Below are 21734 nucleotides of genomic sequence, written 5' to 3' on the forward strand. Positions count from 1 at the left end.
CTCCCCAGAACTGCGAGGTGCAGAACAGCACGGAGATGACCTGCCAGGCGCCAGCACTGGCTGTTGACCCCAATCACCAGTCTGAGCTAGCTGAGCGTCCAGAGGAGTTTGGCTTCATTCTCGACAATGTGCAGTCCCTGCTGATCCTCAACAAAACCAACTTCACCTACTACCCAAACCCAGTCTTTGAGGTTTTCAATCCCTCGGGGATCCTGGAGCTGAAGCCAGGAAGTCCAATCATACTGAAGGTGAGATGGGGACCAAGGACGGGATGAGGATGGTCAGACACATGCTGCCTGTGGTCTTTCTGTGTCTGCTAGCAGCCCACTAATCACAGTGGCATCCCCAGAGATTTCCTCCACTCTTTGCACCCATCCTATTGCATCACATCAGAGTCACCATCAGCAAACACTGCACCAATCACTGCTCAGCTTCTTCAATACCCAAAACTACAAAATATAAATCCCTGCTGTAGCTAAACGTGGGCCACCTAAATTTGCAACCACTGTTGTTTGCCAGGGAAGACAATTTTCAACCACTGTGGCAGGGCTGGCCGTTAAATACCCAAACCTATTTCTTTCTTGGGTTTTAGAGACCTTCCTCTCACTCCCAGGCAAATCCCACAGCAGTCTTCTGTCATTTTTGTAATCTGGGCAGCTACACAAAGAAGGAATTTTATGCTTGAACATTTCCATATCAGCACTGGTATGTGGCACATACACAAAGAAATATTTGTGCACGCAGAATACCTGCTTGCACATTTGGAAATATGTTTCAGTATAGCCTGAATGTTTTCTGAGGGCCTGTTTGTTCAAGACTTGTATGCAATTCTTTAGTTCCAGAGACAGAAACAGGACAAGCTGTTTTGACTGATGACAGTCTATCCATCCCTATTGTCTTCTGTAGGATTTTTTAAGTGTTTTTTTCTTGCTAAGTTAGTGAACGGTGAAGCTTGAATGTTGAGTGCAATGTTAACACTTGTGTAACAGAAGCAAACCAAAATTGGAAGGAAAACTCTTTTCTGACATGTTTTTTTTTGGGGGGGGGTGACCCTCTTTTCTGTCCAGGGCAAGAACCTGATCCCACCAGTGGCAGGAGGGAATGCCAAGCTGAACTACACTGTTCTGGTTGGTGAGAAGCCCTGTGTGGTGACCGTATCAGATGTGCAGCTGCTGTGTGAGTCCCCAAACCTCATTGGACGGCACAAGGTGATGGTAAGTGATGCCTGAAACTCAGCTTTTCTTCCCCGGGTGAGCTGGGAGGGCACAAAAATGCTGAGGAGCTGGCAGAGATCTCCTAGGGGTTTGCATCATCATTTACCTTATGTAGAGCCTACAAATATCAGAGTCCCCCCTTGACGTAATATCCCCATCAATCCTAGAAAAGCAACTTGGAGATCTTTAAGGACAGTGAGGGACTTTTTGTAATCAAAACTTTAGGAAAGTTTTCTTCTCTTCTTTCTTCATACAGCCGGTAAGAATCCCAGATGCTCGTGTGAGTTCATACATGTAACATATTCCCTACACAACGTACTTTGTTAAATTCATCACAGTCCCCAGCAACTACCAGCATGTTGGTGGCTAAAATTTGTCTTAATATAGGAGAAAAGAACATGCAGGATATGGACTGTAGTGTGACTTTGAGATTTTGACATCTATACAACTTAGTGTAATCTTGCATATCCTTCCTGGAACCTATGAAAAATGAACCCAGTGATTACATCAGAGGGAGCTTCCTCCTCTATTCTCTGATTTATTCACTCCTTTACTTGCCTCTCAGCAATTTGCATGCCTCAGTGCTGTTGCCCGATAAACAGCACATCAGCAAACTCATCTGAGTCGTACGGAGCTGTGGGTGGAAACACAACAAAGACTAATAACTGACATCAGACATGTGGATGATCAATGTTTTTCGTTGCCTGGGATCAACTTTTTTTCCACCTCTCTGTTGCCCTCCCAAATCTGTCATGTATTTGTTTAATTTGATGCAGTGAGATTTGTAGAATTTGAGGGAGACGCACCACATGGCTCTTAAAAAGAATAAATAAAATGAAAGAATTTTCTGCAGTCTTTTAGAGAAGAGAGAGTTTATGGTGACCATCCTTGGTCCCAATTGTGACTGCTGCTGGGAGACCTCACATTGGCTACTTAACTTCTCTGTGCTGAAGTTTATCATCTGGAAAATAGAGGTAATAATCCTTTTTCAGCCATGCAAATATGCTGTGGCTCTCAATTCATTGTAAAGCACATAAAGACACTCCAAGAGGAGCAATAATGAAGTGGGAGATTTTCTCTGTGTGAATACCAAAGCTTTTGAACACAGCAATATATGTTCCCTGTCATTTTCATGAATATAATTAAACATATGGTTAGTCAGAGATGGACTAAAACAGCCCTGGAGAGATAGAGCTCAGAGCTCAAAGTCAGGTGAGCAATAATCAACCCCTGGGGATCAGGGAGGATGAACATCTGGCCGGGCCTTTCTAATTGGAAAGTCTCCCCTGTTTCTGCAGCTTGGGACAGCTTAAGTGAAGAAAATAACCCCTTTCTGAGGATGCTGATCAAACAAGAGATTCTGCTGGAAATGTGGGAAGATGATCCCATTGAAGCCTTTTAATGAGCATCACTGTTAGGGGCGAGTTACAGATTTCTATGTCAAAAGCCAACACTGGGACAAACCTTTGACAGTGTCTGGGCTGGGAATCAAACAGGGAAGGTCACCTCTGATCGAGGCCAGTGCTCAAGGATGGACTTTGCATCTGGAAGTTACCAGGGGGACAGCTGGGCTGGGAAATGCCCCTTCAGCATGGCACAGCAGCTCTGTTGCCCACGTCTCCCATGAATGTCACTCTGAGGGTCAGGACAATTGACAGGTAGCTCTCCCAGGTCCTTCTGCTTCTGCCGATGACTACCTGTGCAACTTTGAGAAAACTGCTGCACAAACCCTTTCCTGCAAATGGAAATGGCCTGGATCTGAGAGGAGACCATGGGCTGAATTAACCAGTGTAACGCTGTGATTATTTCAAAGGGAAGGAACGGTGACAGTGCCACATGTTGATGTCGAGATGGTTTTGCTCTAGTTAAGCTATCTTTTATAGAATAACTGAGTTAAATACTGGAAAAAATATGAAAGAACAACAAGGCTAGAGCAATGGTTTATAAGGACAGAATAAGATCTGGAGGCAAGCTCTTTTCCAAGTAAGAGAAATAGATATAAGGAAGATTCATGTGTAACCATGGTAGAGAAGGTCTGCAATGAAGAGGTGGAGTACACTCGAAGGGATGCTGGTATTCTGTGTATTCATTTACATGTGGAAAATTACCCTGGCATCTTTGTATGGAGAGATGGTCAAATTTAGCAATTGAAATTCAGGGCACAATTGATATTATCCTAAGGCAAACATTTATATTTTACCAGGGCAAACTTGCACTAGGAAAGACACTACCCACAGTCAAGTTTTACAGAACAGGACCTAAGAAAATCTCTCTTGAGCCATTACAAGTTGTCCCTAAAACTTTGCTGGAGAAAACTGGGCTCTGCCATAGTGCCATTTGGAGCAAACGCCATATTAATAGACCTAACAAGTGCCAAGCTGTTGGTTGGCAATATGGAATTCAGTTGTCTGGGAGGTGTTACTAGCTTCCTTGGAAAACACTCGGGGCCCAAGAAATAAAGTAGGGCCATATCTGTCTATTTTATTATTTTCATTTAAGCGCTCACAAATAGCACTGCAAACTTGCAGGCTTTCTTCTCCAAGAGACAGATTCCATTAGATCCCAGCAGTTTGATTTGTGGACTGTGAGGCTTTTCCAGTGTTGAAAACATCTTTAGAGAGGAACTTTGCTAGACGCTTCCCTCTAGGAGTCCAAATTCTCTTATAGCTAATAGAGAGAAATGGGAACTTGTGCTGAATAAAGCGTCTCATCCTAATGTCAAAGCAGGTGTCAAAAGCAGCTGGCATGAATCACACGCTAAAAGTGCCTTTTCTCTGTGTTGACTCTAAAAGCATGCTGTAATGTCCAACTCAGATGTGCATGTCAAAAGTTTGGTGAGAGGAATCCCACCCACAGAGCCAGGCTGTTCGGTGGGCTTTGAGGACAGACTTGCATTGGGGACAGGAATTTGATTGTTTGACTCTAGTCTGAAACTCCATCAATGGACTCATTTCACTGCCAGGCCCAGACGAAAAGGACCACTGTAGGAAGCAGAAAATGAAATATAATGACTCAGTTTATTGATCCACCGTGACAGGAAGGAAATTGTGCAAACTGGTGAGCCAATTTTGTTGTCATCTTGGAAGGATTTGGGACACTGCTCTAGGTCAAATGGCAATAGTTTTGAGTGAGTAGATTAGCTTTTGACTTTGGAAGCTTGTCTTCTCAGCTGAGCTTGCCACATGCCAACACCAAAACTCTACGTTTGCAGGCTTTCTGAAGTGGAGTTGAGCCTTATATCTTGGAATAGACAGGAAAACTATGGACTGATGATTCTTCGACTTACTAGGTTGTTCCTTGGCCACTGAAGATGCTCTACAAATCATCAATAACGTGCTACAATAGGGTCATCAAACTCTGTTGCCTGGTCAGATGAGTTTGGATTTTGTTTAGTTGCTCACTGTGGACACTGTTATCTTTCTAGAGCCCATCTCCAAATGTTTAGGGGTATTCAGGGCGTAAGAGGACCTTGTGGATGGAAATGACGTATTTCCAGGTATTCACCTCTGTCCTGTGCGAGACATAAGGGTTCCAGCTAGGTGGTTTTGACCAGGACCGACTGTGGAACAGCCTACAGCTGGTGTTAGAGCAAAACAGGCATCTTCTGAGTGGTTGTAACGTGGCTCCATAAATCATTTCTAGATGATGGAGACACAACATTCATGTCCCCAGCAAGGGCTGTGGTGGTGAGGAGTGAGAGCAGCTTGGAAGATTTGCATTAATTCATAACTCTTTGCTTCATTTTTTTTTTTTCTGCTGGCTGCAACCTCTTGAAACCTAGGGAAGAAATCTGAGTAAGTGCCTGAGCTGAGGCATGGAAAGTTTGGGATTAACACGTATGCATGCAGGCTGGAAACAGACTGATTAACTGAGAGCCGGTGGGATGTAGGGCAAGACTGGGCACTAGGCTGAGATGAAGGCTGTTTGCACTGACTGCTAGGGGAGCTGAGAAGGAGACAAAGAGCTCCTCATAAAGGAGATAGGTAAAGGTTCAATTGCATATGTCAGGGGTCCCACTTACAGTGGGAGGGGGAAGCATGTAGCCCTGGGTTTTGCCTGGCAGACAGATTTTTCACTTTGTGAAGGACCAGCTTTTTTTCTTCAGGACAAACCTTGGCAGGGATGAAGTGATGGGGTGCACCATTTCATGATTCTTCAAGCTCTTTGCATGGCATCTTCCTAGGTTTATGCTGATCCACAGCCAGTGTTCCCCTACCACAGCCCAGTCTTAGAAGCCTTCCTTTTATATCTCAGACTAGTCAGCAGTGCTTTTCCCCCTGCCACTCAAACTTGTCCTGTTTTACAGATAGTCTTGAACAGCTTTGTAGTAGCCTTGAACAAATGGCACCCTGTGGGATTGCTGTTGGGATTGGTGTTCATGTTGGATAAATGGGCTCCCATCAGACTTTCTTCAGCAGAGTGTTTAGTCGGGCATGCAACAGTACCGCTTGCGGGGTTTCTTTCTGGCTATTAAAAGCAAAGTTTAACACAGAAACGTGTCCCAGAGGCCTGAGAACCTCTGAGAGTGCAGGGAGAACAGAATGCTCTGTTTGGCTCCCTGTCCCCTGGTGAGCATGTGAAGTCCATTAGCCAATGTGACCAAGCAGAACATGTGGCTAAGAGAAGGGCTGTAAAGAGGACGGGCCAGGCTCTGTGGGCTTTTTTTTTTTTTTTTCCTATTTGAGTGGTTTCCTATTCGAGTGGTTTCCAGATACTTTTTTCTCAACTTGATGAGTCAAAAGCAAATTGTGACTGTGATTTCGGCATACCCAATGCTCTGGCCTCTCCTGTGCCAGCTGTCTGGGTCAAAGGTCTCCGGTTCCATAATGAAGTTAGCACCCGTCAGTCCATAACTAAGAGCGATGCGTCATGCATGCGTTCTCAGATTAACTGACATCAAGGCAGTGCAACACAGCTTAGCTGTTCAGGACATAGCATGGAAAACCCTAAATGAACCCTGAATTGATGTGTAGCCAGGGCATTGGGCATGGTGAGGTTTGTCTCACCCAAGACATGGTAAGATATTTCTCACCCGAGAGTTCTTTGCTGTTTTGGTCTATGGTGACACTACCAACAGAGCTGCTTCTACATGACATTTCAGATGGTTTTAGCTTTTCTATTCCTGAATACTTCATGCCCTGTTTAATTTGAGAGGTCATGATTCACGTGCTATCATGGGAGCTTGACTTGCATAGCAGCTGTAGTTGTGGTGATGGTGGAGTTCCTCCCTGTTCCTGCTTGTATGGGATTTTCAACACAACTTTCTCCTGCCTTCCCTCTAGGCTCGTGTAGGAGGGATGGAGTTCTCCCCGGGGATGGTCTACATCTCTCCAGACAGCCCCCTCAGCTTGCCAGCTATCGTCAGCATCGCGGTGGCTGGTGGTCTGCTCATCATCTTCATCGTGGCTGTGCTGATTGCCTACAAGCGCAAGTCCCGAGAAAGTGACTTGACCCTCAAGCGTCTGCAGATGCAGATGGACAACCTGGAGTCCAGGGTGGCACTGGAGTGCAAAGAAGGTATGATGGGGAAAGAAGGTATGATGTGGGAGAAGACTCCCACAGTGTCAGGAGACAGGGATCCAGCCACAAAGCTTTGAGCCAAAATATCACCAAGAAATGGGAGTTGTGGGGTTGGCTCGAGCCTAGATCTAATCTGACTTTGCCCATTTTCCCCAAATCCTTTATTCCTCCACCTTGTCTTACCTGCACTGGCTAACTCAGTGTCCAGAAGGAGCCTTGGCATATGGTCCTGAGGAAAGGTTATGTGGTGGGAAGGGTGAGCCGGCTCTTGTCCACCTTCTTCCTCTCCGTCTGTTGCTTCTCCATCTATACCTTAGTCTCATGCACATGGGTCTGAAGGCCTTTTCCATTATGATGAGGGAGAGTTGGACTGTCATTGATGCATGCCTTGTTCCTTTTTTGTGTCAGCCTTTGCGGAGCTGCAGACGGATATTCACGAGCTGACAAGTGACCTGGATGGAGCTGGGATCCCTTTCCTCGATTACCGAACCTACACCATGAGGGTGCTTTTCCCTGGCATTGAAGATCACCCAGTCCTGAGAGACCTGGAGGTATGAAATCAACATCACCAGCTGCCAGCTCCTCTCATGCCCTGAATGCAAAAGATGTGCCAGTGGTGGGGACATGATGTCTTTCAATGCTGTGTCTTGCCAGGGACAAAATAATACCTCATTAAAAGTCCAGATTGAAAAGGGAGGATGAGTTTTGCTATCTTAGATGTTAAATTCTGTTTGATCACTCATTTACTTAGAAGAGTCCCATACATCTATGTGTGTTAGGTCTGCTGCTTTAAGCTCCTCCTTGGTCTCCATCCTATTGGGGTTTATTTTTCAGACTGTGCAGGGTCCAGAAAAATAGTCCTATAGCAGAGCAGCATATCTGCCTATACCACAGCAGCTTTGACTATTTCTGATTCTACCCAGAGTCCTTTCTTTCTGGCAACACCTTCAGAAATAACCTGCATTCTCTGAAGGAGGTTCACCTTTGCTCTGTGGTTTGCAGTGAGGTCAGAAACCTCCAGGACCAATCCGCCCATAACCTGCCCACATCTGCCCCCTTCATCCCAGCTCTCCATACAGCAGTGGTGGGAGGATGGTGAGACACTGCCCAGCTCTGGACAGGATCTGCTCAAGGGATAGCTGGCCCAGAGAAGCGGGTAACACACCACGGCCAAGGCCAGGGAGGTCCTTGGCTGAGCTTTCTGCAAAGTCTTTGGCAAGCTCTGTGCTTCAGAGAGGCTCTGGCATGTGCTGGTGAGATTACTGGAGGCCAAGACTGGGGTGATTTGGCAGGGAGGAGGAATAGAAGCTGGCGCAGGCAATACCACGCTTGGCTGTCTGTGTAATCAGAGGTTCCTGCTACTCTGCACTCATGCCCTTCAGGAGAGCCAAACTTCATCAAACTATATGGTGAGAACCATTAAAAAAAATGATCTGGAAGCAATGAGGACTGTTGGGAATGGGTGGGAGGCTGCATTACACATTGGCTATTGTAGAGATTTGCCTTTGGGATGCAGGAAGAGTAGCCTTGAGCTGTTTTCCCTCAGGAAAAGCAGCTCAGCAAATGCAACAAGTGAGCACAAAAGATGAGGGGAGGTGAATTTCTCCCCCGTGTACATACACACATACAAACACTTTCATAATACCCATGGCCAGCTTCAACTTGTATATTCATCAGCCTCAGCCAGCTGACCACAGAATGGCATTTGACCCTGCAGACTTTTTACCATAGATGCTCCCATATGAATATACATGCAGAGAGACACAGAGCCAATGTTTCAATCTGTCACATTTGATCTTCTCTTCCCTTGATTTCATTTTATTTTAAATTATTTTATTGTATTTTTCCCCTTAATCCTCTTTAAACCTTCTGTAGCTCTTTCGATGTCAACATCTTTGGCTACCAACAAACAAGGGAAGGCAGTTTCCATTCTGCTCCTTTCTCTGTAGCACCTAGAAGGAGTTTATATTTATTGGGAAAAGGCCCCAACAGAGATCCTGCAGTGAGCAGGTCTTACTTATTTCCAGCTCATTTGCTAATTAACTGCTTCCAGATGCGCTACAAAATACTTCTCTTGTTATTTTTTTTATTTCTCCATAATAACCTGGGGATAGACAATATTAAATGTTCAAGCAAGTGAGTTAAAAATAATTATTAGCAGGATGGGTGGTAGTGGTTGGTTGGTTGGTTGTCTCAAGCTATTTACTAAGTAATTTATTTGCTGTATGCAAAAAGAGTTAAGATCTCCAATTTCCAGAATAAAAAAGTAATGATTCTTTAAGGGGACTTGCATTACTCGGTTGTTTAAGCATGCCAACTTGTTTTGGATTGAAGTGCCAAAACTGGGAGGTTTCATGAATACATGCCTTAGTAGCATGTGTTTCTCTGAGTTGTGACTTTCCACCTTCCAGGGAATCTTTCTGAAGGGCTGAAAGAGCTTCAGTGACATGAAGGAATGAGTTTGGAGTTCTCTATTTAGGACCACACCCGTGCAGCAGATAAAGGGATGTAGTATACCCACAGAGTATGGCTTCATTTTGATCCAGAGGCAGAAGAGCAGGAAAGGGTAGTGCCCACTGCAGATTGTGGGATCTAGGCTCCAGTGCTGAGGTTCTAAATTGTTTTATTTTATTAGATAGCTCACTAGCCTCTCACAAATGAGAAATACATCAGAGCCTTACCAACCTCCCTGCCTCTGAACCATCTCACCTACCAAGCCCTGGGGTCCCACCGCAGTAGGACTTCCAAAATAGGTCCCAGCTCTTTTGCCTTCTCACACCATCTTCTATCTAGTTTTTCAAACCAAGACACATCTCCATGCTCACCACCTCAACTGTATCTCTTCATCTCCTCAAAACATGACTCTTGGAGTTCTTTCTCCCCTCACATTCTTACTACCCCCCCAGCTCCCTGAAGCAGAACCCCCAAACCTGTGTCCTGGAGTCCCCACGTTGCACCTTCCCTGTACCCAAGCAGCTACTGAAGGACAGCTGATGTGTGGTTACTTGCTGGGATGTGGTGGGAAGGAGACCTAGACAGGTCAGACCAACAGGAGACCTACATAACCTTTCCAGCATTGACTTACACTGTTTTTCTCTGTAAGCAGGTTTCTTGCAGGGATAAAAAGAGGTGTTAGGGGAAGACAGAGTGAGATTTCAGTCTGACTGCAATAAAAACACAATATGCTGTGGTACAACATCCAGGCATTAGCTATCTCCGCTAAATGTTCAGGGATGCAGGGATGGAAAATAATCATCTGGCTGTGGTTAGGAGGTCCCTCTGGCTTCCTAATCTTCAGATGATGTATGGACTCGCTTCCTTTTCACAGGACTATCCTGTAAAGCAGAAGGAAGTGCTTACCTGACTTCTAGATTTTTTTTTTTCTTTTAAATTGTCTTTGCTGTTTGAGGCAGCTCTTCCCTTTTCCTGTCTTAGATCTGCCTTCTGCTTGATGTTGAAGTGTACAGTTGGAGGAGATGGAGGGCTGAGGGCAGAGAAGTACCAATAGGTGTACAGCCCTTTTGGGAATGGCCTGACAGTAGGTAGTGAGGGAAAGGTATAAACTCCTTGTCTTCTCATACAGGTCCCTGGCTACAGGCAGGAACGGGTGGAGAAAGGCCTCAAGCTCTTTGCGCAGCTCATCAACAACAAGGTTTTCCTGCTGTCCTTCATCCGCACGCTGGAGTCCCAGCGCAGCTTCTCCATGCGGGACCGTGGCAACGTGGCCTCGCTGATCATGACAGTGCTGCAGAGCAAGCTGGAGTACGCTACGGATGTCCTCAAGCAGCTCTTGGCTGACCTCATAGACAAAAATCTGGAGAGCAAGAACCACCCCAAGCTGCTTCTCCGGAGGTAAAGATACCTGGGGCTAGACCAAGCTGGGAAGGGCAACCTGTGCCCCACTAACATGAGCATGATAGTTCATTTTGGAGGAAAAGGATAAATTAGCTTGATTTTTTTTTTTTTTTTTGCAGCAGGGTATGAAATCAGGATGGTGTACAGCCACAGCTCACATGGCCCTGTAGGGCTGGCATGAAGCTGTGTACAGGCAGGTGTGAATAAGGCAAGTAGGGTTGAATGAAAGCTGAACTGCTTTCCCTTGCTGGTTTGCTGCTCTCGGGCTTCATTCAAGACTTCCCAGCACAGGGTTCCTTCCCCTAGAAGACATTCCTCTTTCTTCACAGAATCACAGAATCACAGAATCGTCTAGGTTGGAAGAGACCTCCAAGATCATCTAGTCCAACCTCAGCCCTAACACTAACAAGTCCTACACTAAACCATATCAGTAAGGGCTACATCTAAACATCTTTTAAAGACCTCCAGGGATGGTGACTCAACCACCTCCCTGGGCAGCCCGTTCCAGTGCCTAACAACCCTTTCAGTAAAGAAATTCTTCCTAACATCCAACCTAAACCTCCCCTGGCACAACTTTAGCCCATTCCCCCTCGTCCTGTCACCAGGCACGTGGGAGAACAGACCAACCCCCACCTCTCTACAGCCTCCTTTAAGGTACCTATAGAGAGCGATGAGGTCTCCCCTGAGCCTCCTCTTCTCCAGGCTAAACAACCCCAGCTCCCTCAGCCGCTCCTCGTAAGACTTGTTCTCCAGACCCCTCACCAGCTTCGTCGCCCTTCTCTGGACTCTCTCGAGCACGTCCATGTCCTTCTTGTAGCGAGGGGCCCAAAACTGAACACAGTACTCGAGGTGCGGCCTCACCAGAGCCGAGTACAGGGGCACAATCACTTCCCTCGACCTGCTGGCCACACTGCTTCTTATGCAAGCCAGGATGCTGTTGGCCTTCTTGGCCACCTGGGCACACTGCTGGCTCATATTCAGCTGCCTATCAACCAGTACTCCCAGGTCCTTCTCCGCCAGGCAGCTTTCCAACCACTCTTCTCCCAGCCCGTAGCGCTGCTTGGGGTTGTTACGCCCCAGGTGCAGGACCCGGCACTTGGCCTTGTTGAACTTCATGCAGTTAAAAAAAAAACAAAAATCGGCCAGCGCCCGGCTCAGCCTCACCGCGGCCTCCAGGAGGCCCAGGGGCTCGCCCAGCAGCGCCCCGGAGCCGCCCAAGAAGCGGCGGGTGTCCTCCGCCGCCTCCTCCGCCTTGCCGTAGCAGCCGCTTCTGCAGAGCTGCCGGCACTGCTCCAACGCCAGCTCGAAGAAGCAGAAGGCCTGCGGCAGGCCGGGGGGTCGTGGCACTTCCTGCTGCGTTGCGCAGCAGGTGGTAGAGGGGGGATGCTGGGGGGGTGGCCAAGGCCACGTAGCCCCCGCAAGGCCGCCTCAGCCAGCCCCAGCAGGCCGGTGGCACGCTCGACGTTCCCCCTGGCATCCTCTCCACATTTCCTCCCCTTCCAGCAAGTGTGTCTGTAGATCTCTCTCCATTTCATCCGCAACCAAAAACCAGCCAACAATTAAAGTTTCACAGCTGCACTGTCAATAGATTTTAGTGTGGATTTCCCGGAAAGCTTCATAAGGGCAGCAAGATCCCATGTTTCGTAATCCTTATTTTGGATTTGTGTTCTACTTATATCACAAAGAACAGGCCGCATAATATACTTGGTCTTTAAGGTGAGTAAATTGGCTGTTGCCTTATCTTGCCTGAGATTTGGACTGCCCTGCTGTGCTTCTTGTTTCTGAGTCACCTCAGAACATGTGGACACATGTGGAGTCTTCTTCAGCTGCATCGTGGGATCTCCTGTCTCTTCCTGGGCATTGGCTTTGGGAGATGGTTAAAACCAGAAGGCAGGGCTGAGCAGGACAACAGAAATGGTGTCACAAAGGGCACGAGTCTGGGTTTGTGCTTCCTGGCCAGATCCAAGGTCTAAATGCCAGGGTTGTATGGGAAACCTTGAGTTACAAATATAGTGCTCTGCGATTAATGTACTTTCCCTGCTTAGGGAAATCAGCCCTTTCTCCTTTTAGGATGACATTCATTCTCTCCTTTCCATGGTCTGAACCGACCCTTCTCATTCAAGCCAGGACCTGAAGTAAAACTAGGGGGAGTCTACTGAATACGGATGGCCTTTGCCACTGCTGAAAGCTGTGTTTGAAGGGCCCTGAGCTGATGACGATGGATGGCTCAGGCAGAGGAGAGGTCTGTGGTGCCTGATGGGGAGAATTTCTTCTGGCACAGAGCCCACCATGGAGTACAAGCAAAAAAAAAAAAAAAAAAAGAGCAGTAGGCACTTCGTGGCATTCAGGGCAGCAAAGCCAGGGGCAGAGACCAGGCTTCAGTGCCAGTTGACACCCTGAGTCCTATAGCCTGGCTGGCATCCTCCCCCCAGCTGTCCCCAAGCCTCCTCTCTGTGCTTCTCCTCTGATGCTGGATGGCACTGCCTTCTTCCAGTTGTCCCTTCACTTGATCTTCTCTTTTCTTTTTCCCTTTCTCCATCTCTTTGTCTTCCCTGGTTGTTCATTTGTGTTTTCTCCTGTCTTCTTCCTTTTTTTTTTTCCCCCTTCTTCCAGCTCTTTTCTAACTGTACTCCTATTTTTTGGAAATGCAATGTGGCCTTTAGAAGGAGAGGCAGTGAACTTCGAAGACACCTCCACTGTGTCAAGCTTTGAAAGCACAAGGAGATGTCAGAGATGACATCCACAGACCCAAAGAGATCAAAGTTGCCTGGGCAACAAAAATTTAACATCCTCTGCGAGGATGATAAAGTGTGGAGAGTGCTGGACTTGAGGTTAATGCCATGATCAATGGGGAACAGTGGCTAGGTGACTGTGACTGAGGGGAATACAAGAAAACAGACTGGTTTGGACAGAGGCAACTCCAGACAGAGACAGAGCAATGATTGCTGTAGGCAGAGGAAATGAGGCCAACTTTATGCGGAAGGACTAGGGAATTTAAAATGCAAGCTGCATCCCTAAGCAAGAACCCTCGGGTGGCCTAGCAAATCCCACTTTTACTCATTCAAGCGAGGACTCTTGTTTTTTTCTTGAGCAAAATCATTGTGTGTTCTGGAGCCAACACAAGCTTATCCTGTGCTCCTGGTGTCCAAACCAAATTAACAAGTCCAAGTTAGTGATTCTGTAGGAAAAGTTCACCCTGAAGACTCAGGATGGATTTTTGTTTGGTTGAGGATAGAGTTCAAGGGCTACAGGAGTAGTTCTATGAATGTGCCACATTGATACATTGGGGAGTATAATCACTCCCAAATACCAGGGAGATAATCATTACCAGATAAAAGCCCCTCATATTTGATAGATTTATCCTCCCTGAGCATCTCTGAGAAGGATTCCTAACTTGTCATCTCTCTTTCGTTGATGGACAAACTGCAGAACAGACATGCAAAGACTTCCTTAGTCACAGGAGAATTACTATGGCAGTAAGGACATGCCTGAAGGTTTCCTAAATCCAAAGCTAAAATAGAGACTCTGGGATGTGCTTAATCCTGATGGTGCCATGCCTGACTTTCCAAGGGGCTCAGAGACCTGGGCATTAAGATGCACACTGCCAATCTTTCAACCAGCCCTTTGATATAGCTAACATGACTAACTCATTTCCAATTTGTTTTTTTTGTCCTGGTCTGATTTTAGGACAGAGTCCGTGGCTGAGAAAATGCTCACCAACTGGTTCACCTTCCTTCTGTACAAGTTCCTTAAGGTAAGAGAAGCTGCAGGCCTGGATGAACAGATGCTTTAATGCATTGGTTCTTGGCAGGGTTTAGTTGGGGTAGCATTGACTTTGCAGGACACTCACCAGCAAAAGAGTGAAATGACCTGCGACACCCTCTGAGCCCTCTCATTACTTCTGGAAGGTCTCTTTTGGGTGATAGGTAATAAAAAAGAGGCTTTCATCCTTCGAGACCACTTTGCTGGGGGGGTGTAGGGATAGGACATGAGGGGGAATGGCTTTAAACTACAAAGGAGAAGGTGTAGATTACATATTAGAAAGAAATTCTTTACTGTGAAGGTAGTGAGGCCCTGGCCCAGGCTGCCCAGAGGAGCTGTGGCTGCCCCATCCCTGGCAGTGCCCAAGGCCAGGCTGGATGGGGCTGGGGGCAGCCTGGGCTGCTGGGAGGTGTCCCTGCCATGGCAGGGGGCTGGAATCAGATTATCGTTAAGGTCCTTTCCAACCCAAACCAGTCTATGATTCTATGATAATTGCTCTTGTACCATACTCAGACCAAGCCTTTTGGAGAGAGGTGACTTTTCACCTTCCTGCCACTCTCAGCACTGTTGCTAGATCTCCCTACACCTCATCTTACACCACTAGGACAGGATAGCCACCCTCTGCTTGGAAATTCAAAGCTTTACAAACCAGTCCCATTCCCCTGAACCTTCCCAAACCCCAGGAACAACCAGTCTGAATGCATGGGGAAGTTTTGAAGGTCCCTGGAAGGTAATTTCGGTGGCTCTAGTATCAGATTCCCACTTGCAGCTGAAAGGAAAGGATACAAGGAGGTGACTTTTTAAAGCACTACTTTTATAATAGTCTTCCCCCCCACTCAGCTACTTGTCTTCTTGCCTTAGCCTGAGTGGTGGCCTGATAAGGGCAAGAGACAGGCACACACTAGCAATATGTTGCTGGCAGATAAGCTAATTAAGTGGGAGACAGGTGTAGGAACTGAGAAAGGGGCCACTTGGCTTCAGATTATTAATTTGTTGTTGCTGGGATTTACACTAGAGGAAAATGACCTCGTTCAGTGAGTTGGGACACAGCACAAGAGGGGAGGGCAAGGTGGGAAGGAGGGGAGGAAGGACAGAGGCATGAAAGAGAAGGGAAGAGAAGAAAGAATAAGGAGGGGTGCATGGACATGAGTGTGCAGAGTGAGGGCAGCAAGAGAGGAGAGGACAGGAAAGGTGTGGGAAGAGTGGACTGGGAGTGAATGAAGGGAATGGGACATGAGGGCAGCAGGTGCTTTATTGGCCCTGCCTGTGGGCTCCTTGTTGCTGTCCTAGCCTGGACGCTACACACCCAACATCACCGATGCAACCACACAGCTCCAGGGGTGCATCTCCCCTGGGTCAGGAGCTGCTCCTGCCCAACCATCCCTGCTTGCCTCCAGCATGAGAATGCCCAGGGAGAGTGTGGGCTCTGCCCAGACACCCAGGATGGGGCACCAGTGGTCCTAAACCCTGCCAAGCCCTGCCTCGAGGTCCTCCAGGACCCGTCCCACTGCCTGCTCTGGTGCAAAGCTCTGGCCCAGTGGCAGTGACTTGACACCCAAAGGAGAGACAGAGGTGCCTATCATGCCACGAGCTACCCATGGCCAACAAGTGTGGTTTTGGGGATGGTTCGTTGTTATTTCTTGAGAACTCTGGGAGAACCTGATGGACACATGGGCTGGTGTGGAATCACATGGTAATTCACCCAGTGATTGACTTGTCACTGGGGTGGCAAGCTGCAGCAATCACGGATATGCTATATGGGTTGGGGATCCAGGTTTTCACCTCTGTCCTTCCTGGTTGACCTGGTTGTTAACTCTCATCCCTGCAGGAGTGTGCCGGTGAACCTCTGTTCTCCCTGTTCTGTGCCATCAAGCAGCAGATGGAAAAGGGTCCCATCGACTCAATCACTGGGGAGGCCCGGTACTCGCTGAGTGAGGACAAGCTTATCCGACAGCAGATAGACTACAAGACACTGGTGAGTGCTCTGAGCATGTTCTCCTATAAGCTTGTCCACCTTCTTCTAGAAAAAGGGAATTTTGAGGAAAGAAGTCAGTGAAGGGTATGTTGACCACCTGAACAATTTCTTCTTGCAACCCAGCAGGATAACCCTGATGAGGATCCACTAGTTGCATTCCCTGTCACAACAAAGTTTGTGGCTGAACTCTCAGTTTGCAAAGACAACTGCTTCCAATTTACCTCCACTGTGCCCTATCCCATGCCCAGACCATCTCCACTTCCCCAAGGACATTGTTTGTTGGGTGAAGAGGTCTGCTCTCACTGCAGGTTAGGCTGACAGTCCTTTGCCATTGACTGGGTTAGGTGAGGTCCAGGAGCACTGGAAGACAAATGTGAACCTTGGGTCATGTAAATGCCTGTGAAAGTGTAGACAATAGATATGAACAATTTACTCTGTTCTGGTAGGCAAACCATTTTTTACGTCTACCCCTTTTCCTTGGAGTGATGCCCATCCCTCCAACTCCTAAGGTCAAAGGTAGTGGTCTTCCTCCAGCAGAAGCTGGGGTTGTCACTGCAGTTGTCACCACCCTAAGATCTTCAGGAGGAGGACTGTGATGTCCACAGTAGGGTTTCTTCCTCCTCATGCTTGAGACCACCTGGAGGTATTTTCATCCCCCTTCTCTCCATCCTCCCCCTGGGCCCCAGCACCAGTGGCAGAGCTGCCCCGTGCCCAGGCTGGGCATACAATTACAATTTCCTTGACCTTCCTTAGGTCTTAGCTCAGGTGGGCTGACTCTACAAATGTCTGTTTTTCTTCACTGACTACGATCTAGAGCCTAGCTTCAGTTGAATCCAAGTCTAATGAGGGGGTAGACTTCACTCTTAAATGAGACTGCAATTTAATTTCCATTCTAAAAATGGGACTTTCCTATTAAATCACCAGGGCAGTGCTTCTTTTCTATTAGATGTGGTTGTCTGGCAATTTGGAGGCCTGATCTTACATGGAGAGAGTGAGGAAAAGGGAGAAAAATGCAGGCACAGAGTGATCACTTTCACCGAAGGAAATCCCTCCGATCCTTTTAGGCTTGATATAAAGCAGCCAGCAAAGGGTAGTAATTATACATCAGCCTGAACAAAGCTCTCCTCCATTCGCTTTGTGTTGTTTGATGTTAATCAGCTCTCCCTCTTACATCTCAAGAGCAGACAAATATATCCCGATAGGAATCTTAGCAGATTTACAGAGATCAGCTTCGGTGAAGGAGATTAAGAAGAAACAGAATATGAATAAGATCATTCTTTCCTTTCTGTTTCTCCTTATTTCTCTTATAATTTGTTCTTCCCCTACCTTTTTTAAGCAGACATTATTCTGTCATCTTTTGTCAAAAATATATAGTAATGAAATAAAGCAAGAACTGATTCAGTGTTTGTAATATAAGAATTCCCTGAATGTCTCCTGTTCTCTCCCAAGCGCATCTGGTCACCACTATGAGTTCGTAGTGCGTGTAGCTAAAATTCATTGGGTTGTTCATGTTTCATGAGTGCTAGATGGTTGCTGAATTGAGTTAAATCACAAGTCTAGCAACGTGGCACATTGAAACAGTCTGTTTGTTGTCGTTATTCCAGGAAGGCAAGGCCAGGGCTTCTTTGGAAGGGGGTTATTCTATAGTTTTCATTAATCATGACCAAATATTTTAAGGCACGATTTCAAATATGGTTTGAATGAAAAGCAAATCCAAAGAAATTGACTTATCCAAGGAGACAAAAGCAGACAGAGCAATTTCAGACATCTGGAATTACTGATTTTACAATATGCACCTCATTCACTAAATTTAGATTGTTTTGATCTGATTTCTTTCCAGACCAGATAGTTCCAATTTGCTGTGTGCCAGGTCCTATAGTTCTCCAAGGAAGCAATCCTCAGTGGGCTAAGGTCTTTGCACTGCATAGCAATTTGTGTATGTACAAGGGATTTTTCAGTCCAGGGGAATATAAGGTAGTTACGGATGTGATTTGCTAGAATAGATGTGCAGTAGCTAAACAGTAGGTCATCTCCCAGGCTGTATACCTCAGAGAAGCACCCTCTGGTGCTAATGTCTCCACTAACAGTGAGCATCATCTCTGGTCTGTAGTGTTATTAAAAGCCCAGCTAGATTATTGCATCTATGAAAGACGAGAAGTTTTCATCCCTGCTGGCTACCATCTGCCTTTGCCAGAATCCACAATTTTTTAGCCATTCACCAAACCAAAGCCTAGCTGTAAAAACCTCCTCCCTACCGCCACTGCTCCGCTCTCACCGGGAGATGAAAGACTATCCATCTCCTGCATCAGCTTCATTTCTCTTGACACAAATAATGCAGAGGAGCAAAGGCCTCGATGTGTGTCGGAAGCTGTCAAGAGGATTGGATAATTAGTGCTCGGGGGTGGCAGGAGGGAGCTGCCCAATGCATCTTGAGCAATGGCATGCTCAGTGTGGTCCCTGCACACCTCGGTGGCTCCAGCGCTGAGATTCTAATCGGATCATCTCCTCTGACAACATACTCCAGGGTAGATAAATATGTTTTGAGCTGCGTTTGGTTAAGGCCTTTCAGGGAGTTAAGCCACGAACGAGACATCAGAGGGGTTTCTTGTGCTTGGCTTCTCTGGGGGGGTCCTTCTCCTCCTTGCTCTCTGCCAAGACTTGCTGTGTGCTAGCCCCATGGGACCTTACTTAGCCTAATCTAGAAAGGAAAGAAAGATTTCTTTCCCTGGGACAGAAACTGTATTGATATCCTGGTCCCCAGGCAAACCACCCAAACGCTGCAGAGAGCTCAGGACCAGGGTCCCCATGTGACTAATCCTAAACCATGCATTTGTAATTTAAATGTCAGTAATCCACGGCAGAGACCAGGGCTTAGTTGTGCTAAGTATTGCATGTCTATATACACTTAGAGACAGTTCATGGCTGAAAGGGCTGACAGACAAAAAATTAAAGAGCCCAAGGTTGTAGAAGAAGGTCAATAAACACAAACTCAGTGAGATGACATGGCCCAAGGTCATGAAAAGTCGGAGGGAGAGCAGGGCTCAGAGATTACTATTGCGCTTGCTCACAGCCCATATCTTTTCATGTTGACCCCATGACTATCACCGCTGTTTTGCTGCACTGACACAGCATTCAGTGCATGAGTTGCATTCATGTAGGCAACTGACCTGAACCCAAGGTGCTTGCATTGGTGCTGAATCACTCCACAGAGTTTGCTCTGACTGACATCAGCTCAATTTGCTTTAGGTGAGCTCAGATCAATGGCAGAGACTTGCAGAGTAACCTGGTCACTGGAGCCATATGTGACGCCCCCTTGGCACTCTCAAAAGAGCTGGTCTAGCCTCTCATCACCATTTCATTTCCCTACAGACGTGTAGTGGGTGGGGGGCAACTAATAACCTCAACACTGAATGCATTTCAGCAGTGCTTTTTATGTATAGCTCTGTGATCCTTTGAGATGAAAGATGCCACAGAACTGTAAATCTGTGCCATTGTCATTATTATCTGAATTGATGCTTCTTCAATACTTCTGGAAGTGACATATAAATAATAGCATTATGATGTAATCAATATCTCATATTTTTATCTACCCTTTCATCCAGAAAGATCACAGAGCTCTTTGTAAGCAGTATCTTCACAAGTCCCTCTTAGTTGAGCATAACAGCACCAAAGGGAGCCTGGTGAGCCAATACATAATTATACTGATATGATTTCACCCGTTTCAAGCCACCTTCAGAGCCCACAGTAGGTTAAGAACCTATTGCATACTACGGGCAGGAATTTATGGTCAAGGTAGAATTTGTCTAGGTCACCAAAACTAACATGCCTGCACTTGTAAAAGTTGCACAGGAATGTTTAATAACCCTACATAGCCAGAAGCTCCACTGAATACTCCTTCCAAGTGCAAAGGTGTTAAGTTTATAAAAGTTTATAGACTTCACACTCCTGTAACTTGAAGAGAGCAGAACACTTGACATAGACAGACCCAAGTGTTAGTGGGCAAATTGCTATTAGACACTCTGTGTGTTTGTTTAAAGCATCCCTCTCTCGCTCCCCACCTCACATGTTTTGCATTTATTCTTGGACAGAGTCTTTAGAGAAAATGATATTCTCCTTCTGAGAAATCAAAGGCCTCTCTAGTTGGCTCAATTTTCTTGTTCTATATGTGAAAGCTATAAGACTTCTTGTTGTATATCTATTTTTAAGAATCCCTGCATTTCAAATTAACAACATTCTTCTGAGAAGTGTCTTGGGCTGTCCCATGACTGCTCGGAAGATGGGCCAACTTAAAGCTGAGAGATTGAAGATTACTTTTACCTAAATTGTCAACGGCAGGTGGCAATGCAAGGGTACTACTATAGAACTAGGTTGCCTTGCCAGATCTCTAGGGAGCAGGGAATGGGTCAGAGGCCAAGAAAAGCTCTGGAGAACCCTTTGGATACCAGGTCGGTTTCAGCCAGAGTCTGGGCTGATTGCATTTTTAATGGTTTCTATGAAAACAGTGTGTCAATGACAAATGTCTGGTACCACTTAGGTGAATGCCATTTTTACTGATCACACCAGAACCTGAAATGGTACTCTTGGGCTTTCGGTTATTAAATATAGCAAAGATGCCAAGGAGATGAGGCTCGAATCTGAGGGACTGCTCCCACAGGTATAGCAGTTTCACCTCACAGAGACAAATGGCATGAGATACACGTTCAGAAAACCCCTCAAATTACCCCCAGATCACTATCTGTAGCATCTAGCAGCTCACAGCTCTTATCTGGGAGGTAGGTCCTGAGTTACCCTTAATCCACTGGGCACAGATAAGTGATAAGAAATGACCCCAGGGCAAGAGATTGAGAGCAGCAGAGAACTGGATGCATGAAAAAGACCTCTATGAAACCTCTGCTCTGTCAGAGGAGGGAATACTCTTGGTACACATTTTTCCCCTTAATCCATCCTATCCCTCTGGCTTGTAGGTTGCAGGGACCTGCCAGAAGGTCGCTGTGGAATTTGACCACAGGGTACCTGCGTTGCTGTGAAATTTATGGTGTCTCATGCCTCTTTCTCAGGTCCTGAGCTGCGTGAACCCTGACAACGTGAACAGCCCCGAGATCCCGGTGAAGATCCTGAACTGTGACACCATCACTCAGGTCAAGGAGAAGATCCTCGATGCCATCTTCAAGAATGTGCCCTGCTCCCACCGGCCCAAAGCTGCTGATATGGACCTGGGTATGTGAGTGAACAACAGGCCCTGAACGCCACAGGGCTGGGGGAAGGGAAAAAGGGGAGAGAGGAGAGGGAAGAGGGGAGAGGAGAGACAATCAAGCTCAACCAAGACTCTGTTTGCTGTGCCAAGTGCCCCCTCTCCCAGCTCAGAGTACCCCCTGGTACTTGGGCAGAGCATCAGCAATGGTGAGAGG

General features: G+C 46.8%; 1 protein-coding gene across 5 annotated transcripts in view; it reads left to right on the forward strand.

The window, feature by feature from the left end:
- The window catches only part of PLXNA4 (plexin A4), a 425098-nt gene that overhangs the window by 367010 nt on the left and 36354 nt on the right, over positions 1–21734 (forward strand). For all 5 annotated transcript variants that reach the window (XM_080577830.1, XM_080577838.1, XM_080577839.1 and 2 more), the window contains 8 exons: positions 9–248; positions 1068–1214; positions 6497–6731; positions 7143–7285; positions 10318–10586; positions 14277–14343; positions 16180–16326; positions 21384–21543. In XM_080577830.1, the coding sequence (XP_080433956.1) occupies positions 9–248; positions 1068–1214; positions 6497–6731; positions 7143–7285; positions 10318–10586; positions 14277–14343; positions 16180–16326; positions 21384–21543 (1408 nt within the window). The remainder of the gene's footprint in view (positions 1–8; positions 249–1067; positions 1215–6496; positions 6732–7142; positions 7286–10317; positions 10587–14276; positions 14344–16179; positions 16327–21383; positions 21544–21734) is intronic.

Source organism: Anser brachyrhynchus (assembly GCF_964034855.1).
Source record: "Anser brachyrhynchus genome assembly, chromosome: 1".
Lineage (NCBI taxonomy): Eukaryota > Metazoa > Chordata > Aves > Anseriformes > Anatidae > Anser > Anser brachyrhynchus.